General features: G+C 55.3%; 1 protein-coding gene across 2 annotated transcripts in view; it reads left to right on the top strand.

Annotated features, from left to right (window-relative positions):
• Nucleotides 1-2,644, top strand: part of NFAM1 (NFAT activating protein with ITAM motif 1) — a 34,080-nt gene extending 31,436 nt beyond the window's left edge. For both annotated transcript variants that reach the window (XM_059934887.1, XM_059934888.1), the window contains exons 5-6: nucleotides 379-465; nucleotides 2,168-2,644. In XM_059934887.1, the coding sequence (XP_059790870.1) occupies nucleotides 379-465; nucleotides 2,168-2,227 (147 nt within the window). In that variant the 3' untranslated portion in view covers nucleotides 2,228-2,644. The remainder of the gene's footprint in view (nucleotides 1-378; nucleotides 466-2,167) is intronic.
• The last annotated feature ends 18,059 nt before the right edge of the window (nucleotides 2,645-20,703 follow it).

The raw sequence follows: 20,703 nt of genomic DNA, 5'->3' as shown, positions 1-20,703 counted from the left end.
AGGAACTAAGGACAGGCAGGGACGGTGGGAGGGGGCCTGGGCCCTTCCTCTTGCCAGGTAGGTGGGGGCCTGGAGAGCCCACCGGGCTGAGCACAGGCTCTACTAGAGCCTTGAGGTGATGTGAGGGGGTGGCAAGGGGCACAGAGAGGAGTGGCACTGTACCAGTGGGGAAGGGGTAAGATGCCTCCGAGAGGGAACGGCAGGTGCACAGGTGCAGCCGTGTGACTGCGAGTGGCGAGGCGGGGGGCGGTGGGTGTCCCCTCACAGGTCTGCCCGGCCCCTGGGCTCCCGCAGGCAGCGGGGAGGTATAGCAGGCCGCTGAGGCCGGGGCCCTGCCCCTCTGTTCACCCTTCTCTGACCCTCCCACGTCTCCTGCAGGACCTGCAGCGCCGAGAGACCGAGGTCTACGACTGCATCCAGAGTGAGGCCAGCAGCCAGCCCTCCCCCCAGGACCTGCTCTCCCAGGTACACAGCGGCTGGGCAGCAAGCCTCCTCTTACTCCATTTGTCCTGCTCCTCATCTGGGAAATGGGGTCAATAGGACCAGAGGAGTGAGCCGCCTGCTGCTGAATCAGAGTCCTCTCTCCGAGGCAGCTGGCCTAGTGGTTAGGAGGTCTGGTAAATTTGAACCCCTGCTCCACCCCTTACCAGCTGTGCAGCCCTGGCCAAGGGGCTAACCTCTGTGCCTGCTTCTCCTCGTCTGTACACTGAGGAGCCTAACAGCACTCACCTCCTAGATTTGCCATGAGGATCAAATGCTGTACTGGGACCCCGTAGGCGCCGTGCAAGATGAGCAATCGTAACTACCACTGAGCACGGTATAGTGTCTACACTGGCCAGTAAAGCAGGGGTGTTTGGCTTCTAGCTGTCCCCAGGCTGAAGGTGGCTAAAGCTGGGAGCTGGAGTCTACACTGATGCCAGCCTGGGAGGGTCTGGACAGGGCTTCGTTATTATCACGATGGGAACTAAGGCATATCACTTGATCATGATTCTCTCTCTCTCTTTTTTTTAAAATACATTTATTTATTTATTTATGCATGCATGTGATGGGTCTTCGTTGCTGCACACGGGCTTTCTCTAGTTGGGGCGAGCGGGGGCTACTCTTCGTTGCGGTGCGCAGGCTTCTCACTACGGTGGCTTCTCTTGTTGCGGAGCACGGGCTCCAGGAGCGCGGGCTTCAGTAGTGTGGCACGCGGGCTCAGTAGTTGTGGCTCACGGGCTTAGTTAGTCCGCGGCATGTGGGATCTTCCCGGAGCAGGGCTCACACCCGTGTCCCTTGCACTGGCCGGCGGGTTCTTAACCACTGAGCCACCAGGGAAGCCCGATCATGATTCTCTCTTAAACCTCAGTCTGCTCATCTGTAAAGTGGATGAGTGACACTTTACTGAAAAATCAACTGCCCCTGAATTCAAATGAGTTCCACGTTAAGTAGCATCTACACCAGAGCTTTGGACACCATCAAGTGCAAGGTTGGATTCAGGAGCTCAAGGGCTGGGGGTAGGCACCTTGGAAAAGCCATCAGGAAGTGAGGGGAGCAAGTGCTTGGCCCCGCTGGCCCAGGCTGACTCTGTTTGTTGAATCTCCTATTCTCAAAGCCCTTTCTATACTCATCCCTGAACTAGGCTCTGACTGGAGGCAGGGCTTCCCCAAGGATGTCTGGGCGGTCCCAGGCAGTGCCCACCATGTGCCAGGCCCTGAAGTCCTGGCAGGATGACTAGAAATGTTCCGGCCCTCCAGGATCCTCGGGTCTGCAGGAACAGGGTCACTGATCTTACAAACACGCAGAGACATTTGTAGCCCCCTGTGAAGGGTGGACTCTGGGGAAGGACTAGCCCAGAGCTGGGAAGGGGGCTCTCGGGGGTGTAGAGTGAGGAGGAGGTAGCCAGGGAACAGGTAGGATGGAGGGAGCACCCCAGGCAGAGGGAAGAGCACCTGGGGAGGCCCAAGGCAGGAAAGAAGAGGTCTGTGGGGTTGGAGGGCGGAGAGCAGGCATGGGCTGGAATGATGGGAGAAGAGGCTGGTGAGGTGGGCTTGGGGACAAGGACAGGTCTCCCTGTCAAAGCTACTTGGGAAGCCATCTGTTTGTCTGCCTCTGCCTAAAACTAAAGTTGTGCAAGTTTGTTCTTTTCCCTCCCTACTGTTTTTTATTTCTTTTTTTTTTTTTCCAGGAGAAACAACATAGATTTGAGGGTGACAGTGAATTTAACCTGGTCTATGAAAATCTCTAGGACAAGCTCTGCCTGCCCATGGGTCTTGCCCTGGATCAGAGGCCCTGGGGCAGCCTCTCCCTCCAAAGGACTTGATGGGTACCAGGAGCGAGGCCCCCGGGGTGCCCCATCACCTCATACCCACATTTAAGAGGGTGCCCTCTTGCCTTGGCTGGCCCCGCCCCCTGTTCTGCAGCCCGGCCACACCCACCGGGTGTGCCACATCTCCGGACCTTTGCCCAAGCTGTTCCCTCTGCCAGGCGGGCCCTCCCTCCCTCCCCAGGGGCTCTCCTGAACACCACCCAGAGCCCTTCTTACCCTCTCTAGACACACGGGCTCTCTTGCACCAGCCTGAACCACCAGGAGGTTTCAGCCAGGGACCCTTGTCAGTACTGTGTGCACAGGGGTCCCAGCATAGATGAATAAAGGAGCAACTAGGCAAATGGCCCCCGCCTCCCCGCCCCCTGCCCAACTAGGCCAAAGGTACAAGGCGACCACACTAAGTAGATCAGGGGGCTGGTGTGGGGGGTATGGGGTGTGGGCGGAGGGGCCCTTTGTGCTGCAGAAGCTCAGGCCCCACGGCCCCTCAGTGTCTGACCCTGAGCCATTTCTGCTGCTCGAGTGTTCATGTTACCCCTCATTTCACCTCACGGCAGCCCCACACGGTAACCTACCTCACAGGCAGACCAGGGCTAAGCGTGGGGCTCACCCAGGCTCTCAGGCTCTGAGCCCTCCCTCCCCTGCTCTCCCCCATCCCTCCCTTGCTTTCCACTATTTGGTCATTTGTGCAATGGGCAGGCCAGTCCTCCCTCCACACACCCAGTGCTGCCCCCAGAGGTCCCTCAGATGCCCTCGCACACAAACCCCAATGTGCCCGGGAGAGTGGTGGCCCGAGGCGCAGGCCCCGACCGGACCCCCGGGTGGCTTGTGGGTAGCACCTTCAGCCCTGCAGGTTGGCCCCCTCCCCACCCCGCGCCCCTGCAGGGATATGGGCTGGGGGGCGGCAGGGTGGGCCTGGGCTGACGTCAGGAAGAAGCCCCAGGCCCCTCCGCTAGGGCTGTGTGGGGCCCCCTCGGGCCCACGGGACGGTTCACAGCCTCTCAGCTTGGTTCTGAGCCTGGCCTTGGAGCGCACAGCAAGGAGGGCTCTGAGCAGGATCACGGGGCTGCGGGGAGGGGCCCCCGCTCGCCAGAAGGCAGTTTAAGGAACTCCCAGCCTGTTTAGGGAGGCGAAGCTGCCTGCAGCAGAGCTGCCTTCCAGGCTCCTGACTCGGTCAGCCTGAGGCAGAGGCCGGGTCTGGGGTCCGAGTGGGGGAGGCAGGCCGCTCAGCGAGCAGCGGAGCCTCTCCAGGGAAGACCAAAGGCAGCAAGACCAGGAGGAGGCCGCCTCGCTGGGCCCCGGAGCGTCCTCAGCCCCTGGCCCCAGACCCTCAGGCTGGGAATCAGCCTTTTCCGGTTGGCCCCTGGGATAGTGCGGGGAGCCTGGACAGACTGCGCCCCCGGCCCTGGCCCAGCCCCCTGCAGTCCCCTCTCCACGAAGCAGCCAAAGGATCCTGATGAGACCTACATAGGACCATGGCCCTCCCCGTGTGCAAAACCTCCCACCGTTCCCACCTCACTTGGAACAGAATCCCAACTCTTCCCTGCGGCCTGTGAGGCCTTCAGGGTCCGACTCATCGCCCCTCTCGTGGACACAGACGTTGTCAAGTGTGGTGACCAAGCTCAGTTCAGGGCAAGGCTGGGCAGGCGCTGAGGTCTTCAATGAGCAAGGAGAGAGGCAGGGAGGAGGGTCAAGGTGGAAGGGGGGACCCTCAGGGGAGAATGTTCTGGGACACCAAGCATGGAGCCAAGAAGACTAAGCACCCCTCATTCCCCAGCGCCCGGGACCGGGAGCCTGCGGAGAGGGGCTGGTGCAGGGGTGAAGGGTGGCCGATGACTGCAGGGGGTGCAGGTGGCCACGAGGGGGGAGGAGGGGGCAGAGGGGGCCTCGAACTGAGCTCCTGGAGGGCAGGTCTGCGTGGACCCCGAGTGGGCGGAGGAGAGGAGAGAGGAACCACCCTTGGGGGTCATCCGGGGCTGGGTGGCCGCTGGCCTCTCTCGAATCCCAGCTCCACCTCCCAGCAGCCATGTCCACCTGAGCCTTGGCTTCAGTGACAATCAAGACGCTGAGTGTTGCTCAGAGAGGACAGATGGGGAAGTCCCTGCTCTGCAGAGGCTCAGCGGGTGTGCGTTTCCTTCTCCACTCATCCTTCAGGAAAAACAGGCTGCCACTGGGCAGTGCAGAGGGAATCTGCTAAGTGAGGGGCAGGCTTCCCTGGAGGTGGGGACCCCCCCTCTTTGGCCCCCTGCAGGGAGCACCTGGGGGTGGGGGCGAGGCAAGCAGAGAGGCGTGTGTGTGTGTGTGTGTGTGTGTGTGTAGTGGTCTGGGCCCAGGAGGGGCCTTGAGAGGGCCGGAGAGGGAGAGGGGCTTAGCCAGCAGGGAAGGGAGGGGAGGGGGCTGAGGAGCAACAGGTGAGACCCAGGTGAAGGGGAGCCTTAGACCAGGAGGGTGGATGGCAGCCATCCTGAGGGTAGACCCCTGGGCCTAGAGCTTGTAGCAGAAGCCCCTGGCAGCCCCTGACGGCCAGGCCTCGGGCCCTGCTTCCTCCTGTCCGGACCCCGCCCCAGCCTCACCACAGGGGGGCGGACATGTATGTCACGGTCTCGGCCGATGCTTCTTTCTGCCTGACCCGCCCTAGCTCTGACCTGGGATTTCCTACCATCTCTAGGTCACACCCCTGCCACCCTCTTCAAGGCCTCTGGGCATCTGAACCATCTCAACCACTGCTGACACCCTCAGCCTCCACTCGCCTCTCCAGGGTAGTGGCTCAGAAATGGCCCATTCTGCCCCTTCGGGCAGGTTTCAGCCTCCAGCCCTCCCCTCTGCTCCTGCTCCTCTCAGCACTTGGAGAAAATCATCCCTAGAAACCAAACCCAGCAATGCAAAGTGGGTGTGGGAAGCGGTTCCCCCTCCTCGGAAACAATTTCCAAAGGATTCTGCAAAGCAGAGTTTCCATGGGAACACGTGCTGGTTACACTGGAAACCTCGGTGGGGCTGGGGTCCCCTGCACAGCACATGGAAGGACCTTGGCATGGGGGCCACGGCCAGGCGCAGCCGTTGCATTTTGGCCACCGGGCCTCACTCACCTGAAATCAAGTTACAGGCAAATCTGCCTTTTTTTTCCCCATTCTAATTGCAAGGCTATGCTCCGTTCTAAGGATGCCTCTGGGATTTCCAGGATGGATTTTTATGTAGTTCAATAGTTTTCTTGGCAGAACGCTCAGCCAGGAGAGGCGGGCTGTGGCCTCGGCTCAGCCAGGCTAACAGAGTGCATCCCTCCCGCACGCCAGGGGATGTCATTTGCCCACCTGAGGGGCTTCCCCAGACCTGAATCCAGACTCTAAGAGCTGCGGACAGTGGCAGGAGGCACTGAGACACCTTCCTTCCTAGGTGCCTTCCTTGACCTGCAGTCAGAATTGTGGTCTCTGAGCCTTGATGGCGCGTGGGTCAGGCTAACCGTTACTATTCTCTGCACTTGGTGTTGGCGTGTGTTTTGTATGTGTGTCTCTCCGCAGGGGACACAGGCATGTACTGCAGTAAAACACGTAGACACTACAGCAAAGCGAAATTCTCTTTGATGTTCCTGCCACCTCCCAGCCTCCATGCCAATCCCCTCCCCAGAGGCAACCCTGGGTCATTCGGGCATATTTTCTTCCGGGCTGTTTTTATTGCATCCACATACCTATATGCAAACATAAAATATATAGTGTTTGTGTGGGGTTCTGAAAAGCTTAAATGGAATCATCTGTAGGTGTTATTTGCTCTTGCTTTGTTCATGCAGTCCCACGTGGTGGGGATCTGCCGGTGACAGCACACAGGAACTGCCAGACTCTTTAATTACAGGAAAGGATTCCACAGGACTGATGGATCCTAATTCAATCAGGCCCCTGTTAATGCCCTTTTCAGTTGTTTATGATTTTCTAACCTCACAGAAGGTGCTGCAGGGAACACCCTTGGACGTGTCTGCAAAACTTTCTCTGCAGGAAATGACGAGAAGAAATCGCTGGGGCCCAGGGCGTGGACATTTACTATTTTAACGGACACTGCCAAATCGTCGTGCATGGAGGTTGTACCGGTTTCTGTTGTTCAGACTCTTTATCTGCAAGATCTCATTTACTCCTGAAAACACACTGCGAAGTGGGGGGACTTGTCTCCCCATTTTACCAAAGCAGAGACTGCGATTCAGGAAAGCTGACTGGCTACAGGTCATGTAGCACAGAAGGGGCAGCGCTGGGCTGGTTCCAACTGTGTGCAGGCAAAGGGCAGCGGGGGGAGGCAGAAAGAGCCATGGAGGAGGGACTCTGTGCCCCCCAAGCTGGGGGGCCCATGAAGGGACAAATTTCCTTAAGAACATTGCTCAGAATTGTGGGGATCCGGGGGTGTCCTCCTGCCCCTTAGTGGTCTATTTCCTTGGGGAAATGAAGGCAGGTCAGTAGGAGTGACAGGGCCAGGCCTGCCCAGCTGCCCACACCCACTGTGGGGCCTGGCCTCAGGCAACATGGATGTTTGGATCCCAAGCCTCCCCTGGAAATTTCCAGGCACAGCACGCCTGGAGGTGTGAGCTGCTTCTTGGAAGCTTTATAATCTGGGGTAATGCTGCTGTAATTGGCATTGTTTTGCATTTACAATCCTCTCGTTACCTGAAAACCTACTCGCATTGGCTGTATCTAGAGAGGGTTTAATTTTACCACTCTGTGGCCGTTGAGAGGCTGAGGAGCACAGGCTTTTTCTCTGTCACCCCCTTACCCGCCCCATCCTGCTTCCCCAGTGAGTGCCACAGGCCCCGGGTGGTCACATTCTGGCACAGCCCTGTACCTGGCTCCCCACCATGGGCCCCGGCTGATCTGGGGACTGCTTTTCTCCCTAGTTCCCCCTTCCTTCCTCCCTCGAGCCCACCCATCGAGTCTCCAACCCCTCCTCTTTCCAGCCCTTCCCAGTTTCTGCCACCAAATTGATCTTCCTATAGCACAGATCTGACCATGTTACTCCCCTCTCAAAACCCTGCAGTAGTTTTACATTTATGGTCAATTCGTTTCAATAAACAGGCCAAGATAATTCAATGGGGAAAAACAGTCTTTTCAACTAATAGCGCTGGGAGAAACGGACATCCACACGCGAAAGGATGAAGCAGGACCCCTACCTTACAACCTGTACAAAACCTCATAGTGGCGTCCACTGTCCACAGGTTGGAGGCTTGACCCCTCAGCCCTGTATACAGGGCTCTTACAATCCCTTCATTCTTTCAACATTTGTTCAGCTCCGACTATGTGCCAGGCCCTGTGCTGGGGCTGGGATAAGAGACAGACAGTTCTGTCCTCATGGAGTCCATCAGCCTCCTTTCTGACCAGCTCCCACTGGCCCAAAGTCACCCCAAGTCCTGTCCATGCTCCAATCATGGCTGCTGTTCCCCCTGGTGCCAAACTCCCCACCTCTGAACCTGAGCAGGAATTCCTGCTCAAATGCCACCTCCTCCACGAAGCCTTCCCTAAAACTCCCTCCCCCCACCAAGCAGTTTCTTCATGTCTCTGACTGCTCTGACCTCCTTGCATTGAATCGGTTCACACACATCCCCAGGAGGGTCTGAGCTCCCTGAGCATGGCAGATACCTTACTCGTCTCTCTTTCTGCCTGACTCATAGCAGGGACCCAAGAGCCATTTGCTTAAAGAATAAATTCAACTATTCCTTTGCTGGTGATTTAGTGCTGGTTCTTGCTGGAAAAGGGAGAATGATTTTTTCCCCAGATTTCCAGGAAGCGATCTCTAATTAGTAGGTGACCCATTTTACGTATGTGAAAATTGAGAAAGACATGTAGCTGCACCCACATCACCAGGATAGGCAAGGCAATGAAAGTGCAGGTGGTGAAAAGGCAGCCCCCTATCGCCTGATGGGAAGGGGCAAGCTCTGTGTTGGACTGTTGGAAGCCAAGCCCAGGCACATCAGACAGGCCAGCAGCGGCCCCTCGCTTCACCTCCGGGCCGTGGAGGCTGTCAGGGGCTCCGATCAGTCGATGATGCTGATGCGTGCCCGTGGAGCGCACGTCAGGGGCCATGAGCCCTGTTAGGGTGGTCCTGCTAATTGATCCCAGAAGCCTCTGTCACTGCCAGGGGGATGTCTCAGCCCACTCAGCAATGTCCTGCCTCAGGGGCTTGTAGGCCAGGCCAGACAGCCCTGACCATGCGGGGCCTGGGACCTTCCAAGCAGCCAGCAGGACTGAGCCCAGTGGGGAGTGTGGGGTGGGAACACTGACGAAGCCCTGTGGGTCCTAGTGTCCAGGCTAGGTCACAACCACCCTGAGAGTGGCTGGCTTGGTAAGGAAGGCTCAGGGTGCTCAGGCCCCAGAAATGGCTTCAGAGTTAGTGATCTGAACCGCTTCGCTTGGTTGCCTTCTGTGATAGGCTGAATAATGCCCCCCCCCGCAACAAGATGTCCACCTCCTAATTCCTGGAACCTGTGAATATTACCTTATATGGCAAAGACTTTGTACTTGTGATTAAGGATTTTAAAATGGGGAGATTATCCTGGATTATTACAATCACAAGTGTCTTTATAAGAGGGATGCAGAGGGAGATTACAGACAGAAGGCGGAAGGCAATGTGATGATGGAAGGAGAGAAAGAGATTTGAAGATGCTACCTTGCAGGCTTTGAAGCTGGACGTAGAGGCCATAAGCCAAGGAATGCAGCTCTAGAAGCTGGAAAGGGCAACAAAACAGGTTCTCCTCAAAGCCTCTGAAGTGCAATGGCCCTGCAGACACCTTGGTTTCAGCCCGCTGAAACTGATTTTGGATTTCTGGCCTCCAGAACTGTAAGAGGAAAAGTGTGTACTGTTTTGAGGCACCAAGCTTGTGGCAATTGGTTATAGCAACCTAGGAGTCGGATACACTTTTCCTCCTGGAAAAGCCAATTCAGCCTCCCAGGCCCGCCCCCCGGTCAGTGGCTCACTCCCACTCTGTGCTCCTTGTGATGCCTCCTCATGGCTCTGACCCTGGAGGTTGCTGCAGCCACAGCTTCTTTGCTCACCCCAGCCTTGGCCTCTCCTCTCACTCCCAGCACTGACCTTGCCAGGTTGGCGTCAACTTCCAGTTGCCCAAGGACATGCACCAGCTCTAGGGCATGGCAGAGGAGGAAACTGAGGCTCAGAGAGGGGCAGTGAATGCCTGAGGTCACTTAGCTGGCAAGGGGCAAAGCCGGATTTGAATTTGGGCCTGTCTGATAGCAGAGCTTGTGCTCCCAACAACTCCTCTCCTGGTGGACACTTGGTAAATGTCCCTGAATGAGTGACAAGACAGGCAGACACAGTAACCCCACGAAAAACACATCGTGGGAAGGGCTATGGGATCCACAAGGAGGGTGGTAACTGTGCCTGAGCAAACCAAGGAAGGCTTCCTGGAAGAGGTGCCCTTGAAGGATGAGGGCACTCCAGTAGAGAATATTATGAGCAAAGGTCTGAAGATGGAAGGAGTGAGATGGCAGGAAAGGTGAAGCACTGGGAGGAGCCTGGAGAGATGACACCAGGCCCAGGTCATGAAGGGCCTTGGATACCAGGCTGAGGCTGAGGAGCACACAGAGCTTGGGCAACAGGAGAGCGAAATCCCCTACATAGTTCTTTAGGAGGCAACTCGATTGAGTTGCTCTGGGGAGGGTGGCCTGTTCCATTTGGAGGCTGCTGCCTCCAAAAGCAAAAGCTTTGGGGCTGGGACTGAGACCGAGGAGGTAGAGGTTGGGGCAGGGAAGCAGACTCTAGAGCCACTTTGGAGAGGGGACAACAAGACCTGGTGACCTACTGGCCTCAAGGCATAAGGGTGAAAGGATGTCCATGCCCCCATCCAGTGGACAGAGGCTGGTTTCAGTAAACAGAACCAGATGTACAGGAGTAGAGAGGCAACGTGGGGGGAAATCCAGGTGGCAACCAGGGGGAGGTGTCCCGAAGGCAGCCGAGAGAATGGGTCAGGACTCAGGAGACAGGTTGAGGCTGCAGAGGATGGGGAGAAACTGGGAAGGCTGTGGTGGCCACAGTGGCAGGAGGAATGAGATAATCAGGGAAGGTGTGCTGAGAGGTGACCAGGGCACCCGTGGTGAAAGGCTCTTAAGGAAAGGTCTCTTTCCCTCCTCAGCTGCTGCTGCTGCCCCGGGGTGCCAACCCCAGCACTCATCTGGGTCCGTATGGAATTGGACCTTTCCTGGTGGGCTCCACTTTAGGGAAACCTGATAGCAAATTCCAAACCAATAAGAGCAAATAAATGAGGGGTGATTACTGACAATAGGAGAGGGTACACCACAGGGTGCCTCCAAATAGCATCTCCTCCAGTACATTTTAAGTGCTTTATAGGTCATTAACTACTTGACAGAGAGAGCCTGACACTTAAAGCAAAGAATTCTGCGCCTCTGCCAGGGAAAATCAATCAGAAATGAAGATAGAGCATCACTGGCATTAAGATGTACAGGGTGGGCAAACGGGATTCGATTTACACATAATTTTAAGGTCCTCTCCATTGTGTAAAGTGAGGCAACGTGTATTTGAGGCCATTTATAAATCCCAAACTGGAGTTTAGAAATATTTAATTTCCCCGCTGCCTTTTTTTTTTGGTTGTTGTTAATGAAATATTTCAAAGATGGGAAAGTACGGAGACAGGCTTAAACATCTAAGCCCATCACCTGATTCTGTCAAATAAAACTATAGCTATATAGCTGAGACTGAAGCTTTTAAACATTACTTGTTTTTTTAAAATGTTGTTTGTTTATGCTTCCTGACTTTTCAAATTCTATCTTTCGGCCCCACCTCTTCAGGGAGACCTGAAGGCTGACCACCCACCCCTGCCTAAGACATCACTCCTTCCTCTGAAATCCGAGAGTAATTACTGCCTCTTTAATTAACTTGGCAATTAATCACCACCTGCTTGTGAAACAGCTTTTATTGTCCTTGTCCATCTTGCATGTGGGATGCGGGTGGGGGTGGGGACCAGGCAGGCAGGGGGAGGAGGGAAGGCAGGCTGGGCTCTCCTCAGGGTTCCAGGCTGAGCAGGGTCTGCTGGAAGGAGAGGCTTGATATCCAGGGGGTCAGCTCCCTCCTGGCTCTGTTTAGGCAGCTGCCACGTACCAGGAACTGAGATGAGCTGGAGAGAAGCCCCAAAAGAGCAGTGGGCAGCTAGGAGGGTAACCTACCCTGTGCAGCTTCAGGGCCCCTGCTCTTCTTGCTGCTCCCCTCTGACCAGAATGGTCTTTCCATATTGGGTCTGGTTGTGGGTTGCATTGTGACCCAAAAAAAGATACGTTGGAACCCTAACCACCAGTACCCGTGAATGTAACCTGATTTGGAAATAGGGTCTTTGCTGATGTAATGACGTTAAGATGAGGTCATACTGTATTAGAGTGGGCCCTAAATCCAATGACTGGCATCCTTATAAGAAGGGCATGTGAAGACAGAGACACAGGGAGAACTCACTGTGCCACCAAGCTGGCTCCTCTGCACACCTGCATCTGACTGCCCAGGATCTCAGCATTTCTTTGGTCGATTAACCCTCCCCCACCCAACTCCAGGAGCAGCTCCTACATCCTCCTCTGTCAGAGGAAGCTCTCTCCCCTATCCCATATCAGAGACCACCCTGCAATCAAAACGACTCTCTTGGGAGGTGGAGGTTCCCAAGAACTGCCCTCCCCCCAGAACAGCATGCCTGCTCAAGTCAGTTTACTTAATGATAACCCCTGGGGCTCCCCCAGGAAAATCCTCCCACATGCCCGCAAACCCTCAGAAGTGGGCAAGGTACACTGGTTTGAGCAGAGTGCTTTTAACTTCTGCTGTGATTGCGGGGAGGGTGGGGGGGAGTGGTCAGAGAGGGAGAGGGCGCTGCAGGCTACCAGGATTTTAACACGAAGGCAGGGCTGTCTCACTCATACTGCCAAACACAGCGCTCGGTGCAGCCTGTTCATTGAAACGATTCACCTTCTAACCCATCTGCTCTAATCCACTCCCTTTTGATAGATGGGAAACTCAGGCCCGGACACTCCACAGGGCATCGCTGTGTAGGGATCTGAGGTCCAGTGATGTAAGCATGTCCCAAGTGACAGCGTTTCTCTGCACCTCAGTCTCCCCATTCTAGAAGGAGAATAGTAATACCACCCTCTAGGGATGTTACCAGCCTTAAAGATAGCTCTAAAAACCTATATGTACATTTTCCATGAATTCAATCAACATCTTTTGAGCACTTCCTGAGTGCCAGGTCCTGGGGATACAGCAGTGAGCGGCACAAACCCGGTGTCCTGACTTCAAGGTGCTACCTATTTCGTAGAAAAAGACAAAGAAACGCATTACCCTCGAGGTAGTTAAGTGTTATGATGAGGTGTACAGAAGCAGTGAGGAAAAGGATACAGATCTCAGGAGGACCCAAAAGAGTAGTGGCGGACACAGGGGGAAAAAAAAGTCAAAGAATGGATGCCGCAACCCCACACCCCCACTGTCTGAACCCCTTCTTTGTCTTAGCCAATCAGGCGCCAGCATCGCCGGCCTGCCGACTAATCAGCAGCCGGAACAGGAGCTCTAGTCGCAGACCAAGGCTTCCCCAGGGAGGGCGGCCGGAGCCCGCGTGCCCCGCCCCTCCCGGCCCCGCCCACTCCCCGCCCACTCCCCGCCTAAGGCCCGCCCCACCACGGTCAGCCGCGCCTGCCCGGAGTTCCCTGGCCGGCGGCCGGCCGCTGGGGCCCAGTATTGTCTTAAGGGCCGAAAAAAGAGGAAAGGGGGGAGGGTGGGGAACTGCCAAGTGACCGGCAGAGGATATATAACATTTTCTTTCACCATCGACAATCTTGCACAATGTATGAAACAGACGGTATCGCCTGGACAGGAGCGTGAGGCCGCGGGCAAGGTAAGCAGCACCCGGCGGGCGTCTCCGGGCGTGGGGGACACCCAGAGAAGATCGGGGCACCACCTCCCATGCTGAGCGGCTGTCGCGGGGTCTGTGTCCCGGTCCGCGCTCTGAAGGGTCTCGTGAGCCTTGAGCAGTGTGGACGCGGCCCCAGAGATGAGGCATCTCCGAGGCGGTGTGGACGCGGCCTCTGAGCTGAGACGTGTTCAGTGACTTGGGGGCTGCCGAGGTGGTGTAGACGAGCGCAGGGGAGCGGGCTGAGGCGCCCCCGAAATCCCGAGGTAGTGGAGACTGATCCCTAAGGCTGGGGTTGACGGTCCTCGTAACTCGCGGCGGGTGAGACTGGAGACTCGGACTATAACTGAGGCACCTTCCAGCGACCCGGGGGCAGGTGAGGCTGTGTGGACCCGCGCCGCAGAACCACGAGCAGGTGTACACGCGGGCGGGTGGCGCACGCGGAAAGTTTGCTGGAGCGCGCGGCGCGGACGCAGGGTCCGCGCGCCGACGGAGGCGCCGCGCTGGGGCTGGGACCCCGCTCGCCGCCGCTGGCCTCAGCCGCTTCCCCGGGCCAGAGGCGCCCTGGGGGAACCCCAAACCCCAGCCTCAGCTTCTGTAGCTGAGGCGGAAAAGGGAGCTGGGGAGGCAGTAACTGAACTGAGCCCTAGAGGAAAACCAGAGATTGATTTCGAGCCTCTCAGGCAGGTCCACCCAGCACCTGCTCTGTCCCCGCTGAAGCCTGGGGCATCTCCATTTCACCTGTGAGGGGCAGAGCCAGCTTGGTGTCCACGCGCTGGTCATCAGCTGAGGGGACTCCAACTCGGTCTGGTCCAAGCCCGGAGCCCTGCTCCTTCTCTCCTTCCACTTCTGCCTCAGGGAGGAGAAAGGGCGCCAGGATGTTGGGGGGGAGTGCAGATGAAACCTGGGGGTGGGGTGTCAGGAGGCCCTGGATCGGGACCCCTGGATCTGCCTCCCCCTGCCCCTTTGTGTCTCCCGGTGGCTTCACAGCATCAGGCAAGGGAATGAATGGAGGAGGGAAGAAGGAGGTGGGGGGAGAGTATGGGACAGGTGATGCTAGCGCTCACCTACCTCGACCCAGGGGAGCTGTGTCTGGCGCAGATCAAGTGGGGCAGGGTAGCTATGTGACACTCTTCTGTAGGAGAAGACACCCAACCCCAGTCTCTGCCACAGGGGAAAGGCAGAAGGGGGCCCAGAGGCTGGAGGGACACCTACAGGTCCAGGGTGGTTCTCGGGGTGGCTCCACCTCTCTGTGTCTTTTGTCCCCGTTCTTACTCTCACACACCCTCCTAGTCTCTGTGATTCCTCACAGGTTCTTTGCACATGTTATTTATTTTTCTGATCAACAAGTAGTCATCAAACATCGACTGTGTCCCAGGCACAGGCAACTCGGTGGTGAACAAGACAAACCCCGTCTCTGCCCTCACAGGACTTCCAGACCAGTGCAGGGACATAGCTGGTGAACAACAGTCAGGAAAGGAATGGGGACAGGAGGCAACCTTGAGTGGGCATGAGGAAAGGCTTCTCTGCAGAGGTGACAGTGAGTCAGAAGGGTTAATGCCTCATCATCACTTACCTCCTCCAGGAAGCCTTCCCTGACCTCCCTGACCTGACACTTTCCCTATGCCAGGCTCTCATAGCCCGGGAACCACTCCCTCCGTGGACATTTTTATGTCATTATTGGGTTGATGTTTGTCTCCTCCCTTCAACTGTAAGAGGCATGAGGGCCGGACCTGAATCTCTTCTGGGTAGATGGTAGGCCAAGCGAATAAAGGATGAGTAGAATTTCCCCAGAAAAACAGGAGCTGCTCAGCCAGGTCAGGCATCCTGACAGCAGAAATTTTTCTTTCCCCGTCCCTGGCCTGAGTCCTGGGCTCCACACCCCATTTGCTGTTCAGAGATACAAAGTAAAAGAAAGCAGCAGGCCCGGTGAGGAAGAGAGCAGGGAAAGGCCTGGCACAGATGGCCCACTGGAGTGCCGAGCCTGTCCCTCGGGAAGGGAAGAGACCCTTCTGGGGGGAGGCCTGGGGACAGGTGACTGTCCTGTTCTCTGAGTTCAGATCAGCCTACTCCTCACTTTTCTGTCCCAGCTCTGGGAGGCTTGGTTTCCTTCAAATGCCGCTCTGGGAGAAGGTGGTGGCCAGCAGGGTCCCCAGGATGGCCAGGGTACAGGGCCACAGCAACTCCCCTCCTCCCCCCACATCTTGGACAGACAGGACTCAGGGCAGTGCCTCTCTGACCCAGAGTCAGGCCTCTGGGCCACAAATAGCAGCGCAGGTGATCTGCAGTTCATTTAAACTCCTGGCTGGAAAGTAGGAATCAGGCTTAGAGGGGCAACTCTTATTTTCATTTTTCATAGTTTTATACTCAGTGAATTTCTCCCTCCCCTGGCTCTGACAGACCTGTGCGCCTGGCAGCTTTCCTGTGGCAGATTATGCTCTCACAGATGCCTGACAAAGCTTTTAGTGCCTCCCCATCCTCCCCACTTCAGGGGATTGAGCGGCCTCCACGCACAGCTAGAGAGTGTCTGCATGCTTTATTCAGGCTCTGGCAGGGACGGAATAAAAACGGCCTCCCCACCCAGCCCCCCAGCCAGCCCTCCTGACTGGAATTGCTTTAAAAAATTAACTTGCAGATATGGAGATATAGGTATATGTATAGCTGATTCACTATGTTATAAAGCAGAAACTAACACACCATTGTAAAGCAATTATACTCCAATAAAGATGTTAAAAAATAAAAATAAATTAATTTGCAATGATTCACTCCCTTTTGTTCTAGGGGGATCACCAGCATTTTAAAGATGTATTTAAATCAGATTCACTGCTCCCAGTTAAACCTTAACTGCCTCCCCCCACCCAGCAGAAAGAGCACTGGATTTGGAGTCGGGCAGCGACTCAGCGGTTCACGCCAAGTTCTGCTAATGATGAGCTGTGTGACCTTGGGCAAATTACTTAACCTCTCTGCGCCTCCATTGGCTCCTCTGGAAACTGAGGTTAATGATAATCCTTCCCTCCCAGGGTGTTGTGAGGATTAAATTAGATAACGTTCAGGGAAGAGCCATGCAATGCCACGCCTGTGTTTTCTGTTCCCCAGTACTGGCTGTCCCTCTAATTAGCCTGGTGACCTTGGGTGGGCCACTCAGCCACTCTCGGCCCTCAATTTCTGCATCTGAAAAGCACAGGGGTTGTTCTAGGATATGATGCCACTGAGCCCCCCACCTCCAGCCCTGAGCCCCCCCTCACCTCCTCCTGCCCTCTGCCAGACACCTTCCCTTGGCCACCCCTTTCCTCGTTATCCAAGCACTCATCTCTAATTGGAGGTGGTCCCCCTCCTCAGCTGCCTCTCCTCCTGGCTCCCTGTGAAGTCTGCAGGGTTGGGCCCCAGGGGCCTGCCGTTCTTGGCTCATTTTCAGGAGCAATTAGCCACAGGCCTTGGAGGTGGCCTCAGTGGGCGTGTGGCCAGGCCACTGGAAGCCAGGACTCTGCTCCGTCTGTGGCCTGCGGCGCTCCCACAGGCCCGGGGGTCCCCATTGCCAGTGGTGGGGAGGCAGATTCCCAGGCAAAGCCATTTCCATTTCTGTACTTTATGACTCCTTGAAGCCCCGAGTCTGAGTGTAAATTAGTTCTACCCTGTGCTTTTGTTGGCAACTGTCTGTTCCTTGGAAGCGAGGGGCTTTGTCAGGAAGAACAAAGCTGTTTGGTGTTTTTCTGATTTGGGGGAAGCGTGCTCCTGTGGGAGGGCTCATCGCTTCTCAGTGTCAGTTCCGAGTCCTTGGTCCTCAGACTCGCTGGTTTTGTTTTGGGTTTTTAACTCCTATGGCTTAAGAGTCACATATGTTTGTGTGTGTGTTGGCTGAGGGATTTTTTTTCCCCTCCTTTTTGGCTTGCATAGTGTATTCCGTGGAAGCTAATTCCAGGGACTGAACTTTTCAAATCACTGCTTCAACAGCTTTTAAAAATCTGGACGTAGTTACTCCTGTCATCCATGTGTAAAGATTTAGAAAAAATTCCCAACCCGAGGGTGGGCAACCTCAAGGATGTACAGCTCCTGGCAGCCCGCGCTCGCTGGAGACCTGAGGTCAAAGCCGAAATGTCGAGCTCCTCTTGGGACGCGAGGGGGCGGGAGGAGCGTGGTCTGCTCGGTGCCAGACATCTGGATATTTAGAAAACATCTGGGTGGCTGGATTTTTCAGGTTTCTGCCTGACATTTAATATCACAAACATTGAGCCTGCCTCCCGTCCCCCGCCTCCCAAACACACCCAGCCCCTTCCCTCCCCTTCCTGATGGGTAAGAAACATCCATTCTTTCCAATTCCCCAGCGTTTCCCCCCTACCGGAAATCTGATGGGCTTATGACATCATGGCTGGCTGCTGAGCGATGAAGTGGATGCCACAAAGAAATCCGACATATCAGATGGATTCTGAAATCAGTTTCCCTCTGGCTGTAGTAACAGGCGTGAAGTCAGGAGAATATGAGCTTTGTTTAAAAAACAAAAAATAAAACTAGGACCTGACCTGTATTAAATACAATATTTTAAAGCAGACAGACCTTTTGGACATCATCCTATTTTAATAGAAAATGCTGGTTTTTATGAAACGAAAGCGGCTAATAAATCAGACCTCAAGCTGCATGTGAACATTCCATTTCTGTTGAGTTTTGTGTGTCCTTATTCACTAATAAAGGAGGAACTGGGAATGGTTTCTCTCCCTTCGTTATTCAAATGGGATAGCTTTTTTTTTTTTTTTTGAGCCAATAAAATTCATTGGGTAAATTGCTGGTTTATGTTTTTCTAGGAATCCATTTTTATGGAGTGACCTTGGACCTGACCTGGTCTGCAAACATTGTATTTCCCTCTGCTGGTTTTTCTGGCTGTGAAACTGCTAAGAGGATGCAGTTAAGCCTGATTTTCAGTCTCCTCTCTGCAGGGCAGGGCCGGGACCTGGTGAGCCAGGTCGGTTCTTGGGATGAAAACCACTTTGAAAGGATAAAGGAGGAGAACAGACAGTGAAGGGACCTGCGATACGAGCCCCAGGGCAGCCTGGGAGGACGGATCCACTGTCTTCCCCATCCTCCCAAAGGGGAGCGAGGACCTCAGAAACAGCTCCAGGCTGAGGGCGCTCACCCCTGATGCAGGCTCAGGTTAGAGGAAGCTCTGGGTTCCAGGTGTTGTGCCTGCCAGGTCCCTAGTGCGGGCATGTGGAGTCTAAGAGACCGGGATTGGAGTCCTAGCTCCTCCGTGGACAAGCTGTGGGGCCCTTCACCTTGCAGCCTCTGCCCCTGGGAGTGGGCATAACGACACCACCTTGCTTGCTGGGAGAAGCTTAGTGCTGGATGCTCCACACGATGCCCGGCCACTTCAGAGGGCTCTGGGGTCTGTCTCAGAGCCGGGAGAGGCTGGGGGAGATTCTGGAGCTGAGTCCACTGCCTCGGTTTGTTTGTGTCCCGGCTCTGCCAGCCACCATCAGCGTGACCACATTGATCTGTGTGACGTTCTCTGTGCCTTGGTTTCCTCATTCGTCAAGCCATAATAATAATCGGACAAACTTCATACACGGGGCAGCTGAGAGAACTAATGTAGTAAGCGCTCACCAAGCGTTAGCTCTTACGTGAGACGTGCCCCTGAGCCCAGCAGGTGGGTTGCTGGGTAGGACTGTTGGGCCTGGGATGGGAGGGGGTGTGTCAAGCTGAGCACAGGTAGAGGATAATCGAGGACTGAATAGAGCACCCCTCCTCTCTCTGCACAGAACATTCCGTGGCTCCCCATTGCCCAAAGAGAATAAAGTTCCCCTCCTTAACTGAGCCCCAGGTACCTCACACTTGGACCTCATGCACTGTTCTCTCCCCTCATTTCTCTCTCGTCCTCCCAGCTGGAGCACACCGCCTTCTCTGGACTCAGTACTAATGGGTAGGTCACATTTTCGAGAACCTGCCATCAGGTTGGATCAAATGGATTAACTCATTTGATCCTCACACCAACCCATGCAGGGGATATAGTTATCATTCCTATTTTAGAGGCAAAGACGAGACTTCAGGGGTTAAGTATCTTGCCTCAGGTACCAGAGCCTGGATTGGAGCCAGGGGTTGGGCTCCTGCACCATCCACTTAATCCCAGCCCCACTGGCTCCATTGGGCCTTCCCCCTCCTGTTTCCCACCTCATCCCTAAAGCCAGAGCACCTGCCTTCTCAGAATGCCCGCCCCATCTCTGTCTGCCAAGATTCTTATGCCACTTTGGCCAAGAGGCCTTCCCAGACCACCCTCCAGTCATGTCATCCAAGGAATGCTGCGGGGCCCATTGTGCCCCCCTCAGGATGCGGCTCTCCGTGGTTGGCCCTCGGGACCCTGGTCCACCTTACCTACAGGTCAGGAGCTGTGCTGTGGCCAGCTTTGTGTCCCTCACAAGGCACTCACTGACGACCTACTATGTGCAACACGTGGGGACGCATACGGCAGGTGCCCACACCCAGCCTGGTCTTCTCTCCCAAACTCCAGGCCTGTCCAACCGATGCCTTTTGCCTGCCACAGCTCCATTTGGATGGCCAGGGGGCAGCTTCACCTCAGCAATCATAAACCGAGCTCTTGAAATTCATCTCCACAACCTTCCCCATCTCAGGTAACGGCACCTTCATTTTCCACTCAGTTCCTCGGGCCAAAAAACCTTGGGATCATCTTTGACTCCTGTCTCTCTCTCTCTTTCATAATCTCAAGCTCTCTTTCTCTCCACCCCACCCTCACCCCCCATTCACCATCAGCAAATACCATTGGTTCTACTTTCAAAGTATACCAGCAGTTTGACCCCTTCTCCACCTGAACTGCCCACCTGTATGAGTGCAGCAGCCTCCTCATGGTTCTCCTGCTTCCCCCTCGGCCCCCTGGAATTCATTCTCTATGCAGCAGCCAGAGTGACCCTGTTAGAACTTAGGCCAGATCCTGCACTTCTCTGCCCAAAACCCAGCAATGGCTCCCAGCTCATTCAGGGTCAAAGCAGAGTCCTGCCTGGGGCCCCCGCTTGCTCCCTCTCTGCCCTCAGCTCCTGCCACCCCCCATCTTGCTCACTGACCTCCATCATACCATGTGTATTCCCACCTCAGGGCCTTTGCACTTGCTGTTCCTTCTCCCCAGTATCTACTTCCTTCTGGTATTTACAGTGATCAAATGTCACCTGCTCAGAGAGACTTTCCCTTACCTCCCTGCCCCATCCTTTCCCCACTGTGGTGTTCTTTCCCTGCTCTGTTGCTCCTCAGCAACTATTCCCACTTGACCTTATGTTATGCATGTATGTGTCTGTTACTAGAACGTAACCTGCACTAGGGCAGAGCCCCGCCTGTCTTCTCACTGCTGTATCCCTGATGCTCAATAAACATTTGTTGAATGAAAAGCTAGATGGATGGATTCCATGAAGGGACAGCAAGTACTAAACACCTGGTCTGTATCAGGTTCTGTGCTGGGTGCTGAGGCAACACATGTGAACAAGACCTCCTGTCCCACCCACAGAACCCTAGTCTGAGGAGGGAGACAGACGCC

The sequence above is a fragment of the Balaenoptera ricei genome, chromosome 10, assembly GCF_028023285.1.
Source record: "Balaenoptera ricei isolate mBalRic1 chromosome 10, mBalRic1.hap2, whole genome shotgun sequence".
In the NCBI taxonomy this organism is placed as follows: domain Eukaryota; kingdom Metazoa; phylum Chordata; class Mammalia; order Artiodactyla; family Balaenopteridae; genus Balaenoptera; species Balaenoptera ricei.
Note: the sequence above shows the minus strand (reverse complement) of the source record. Positions and strands in the feature narration are given on the sequence as shown.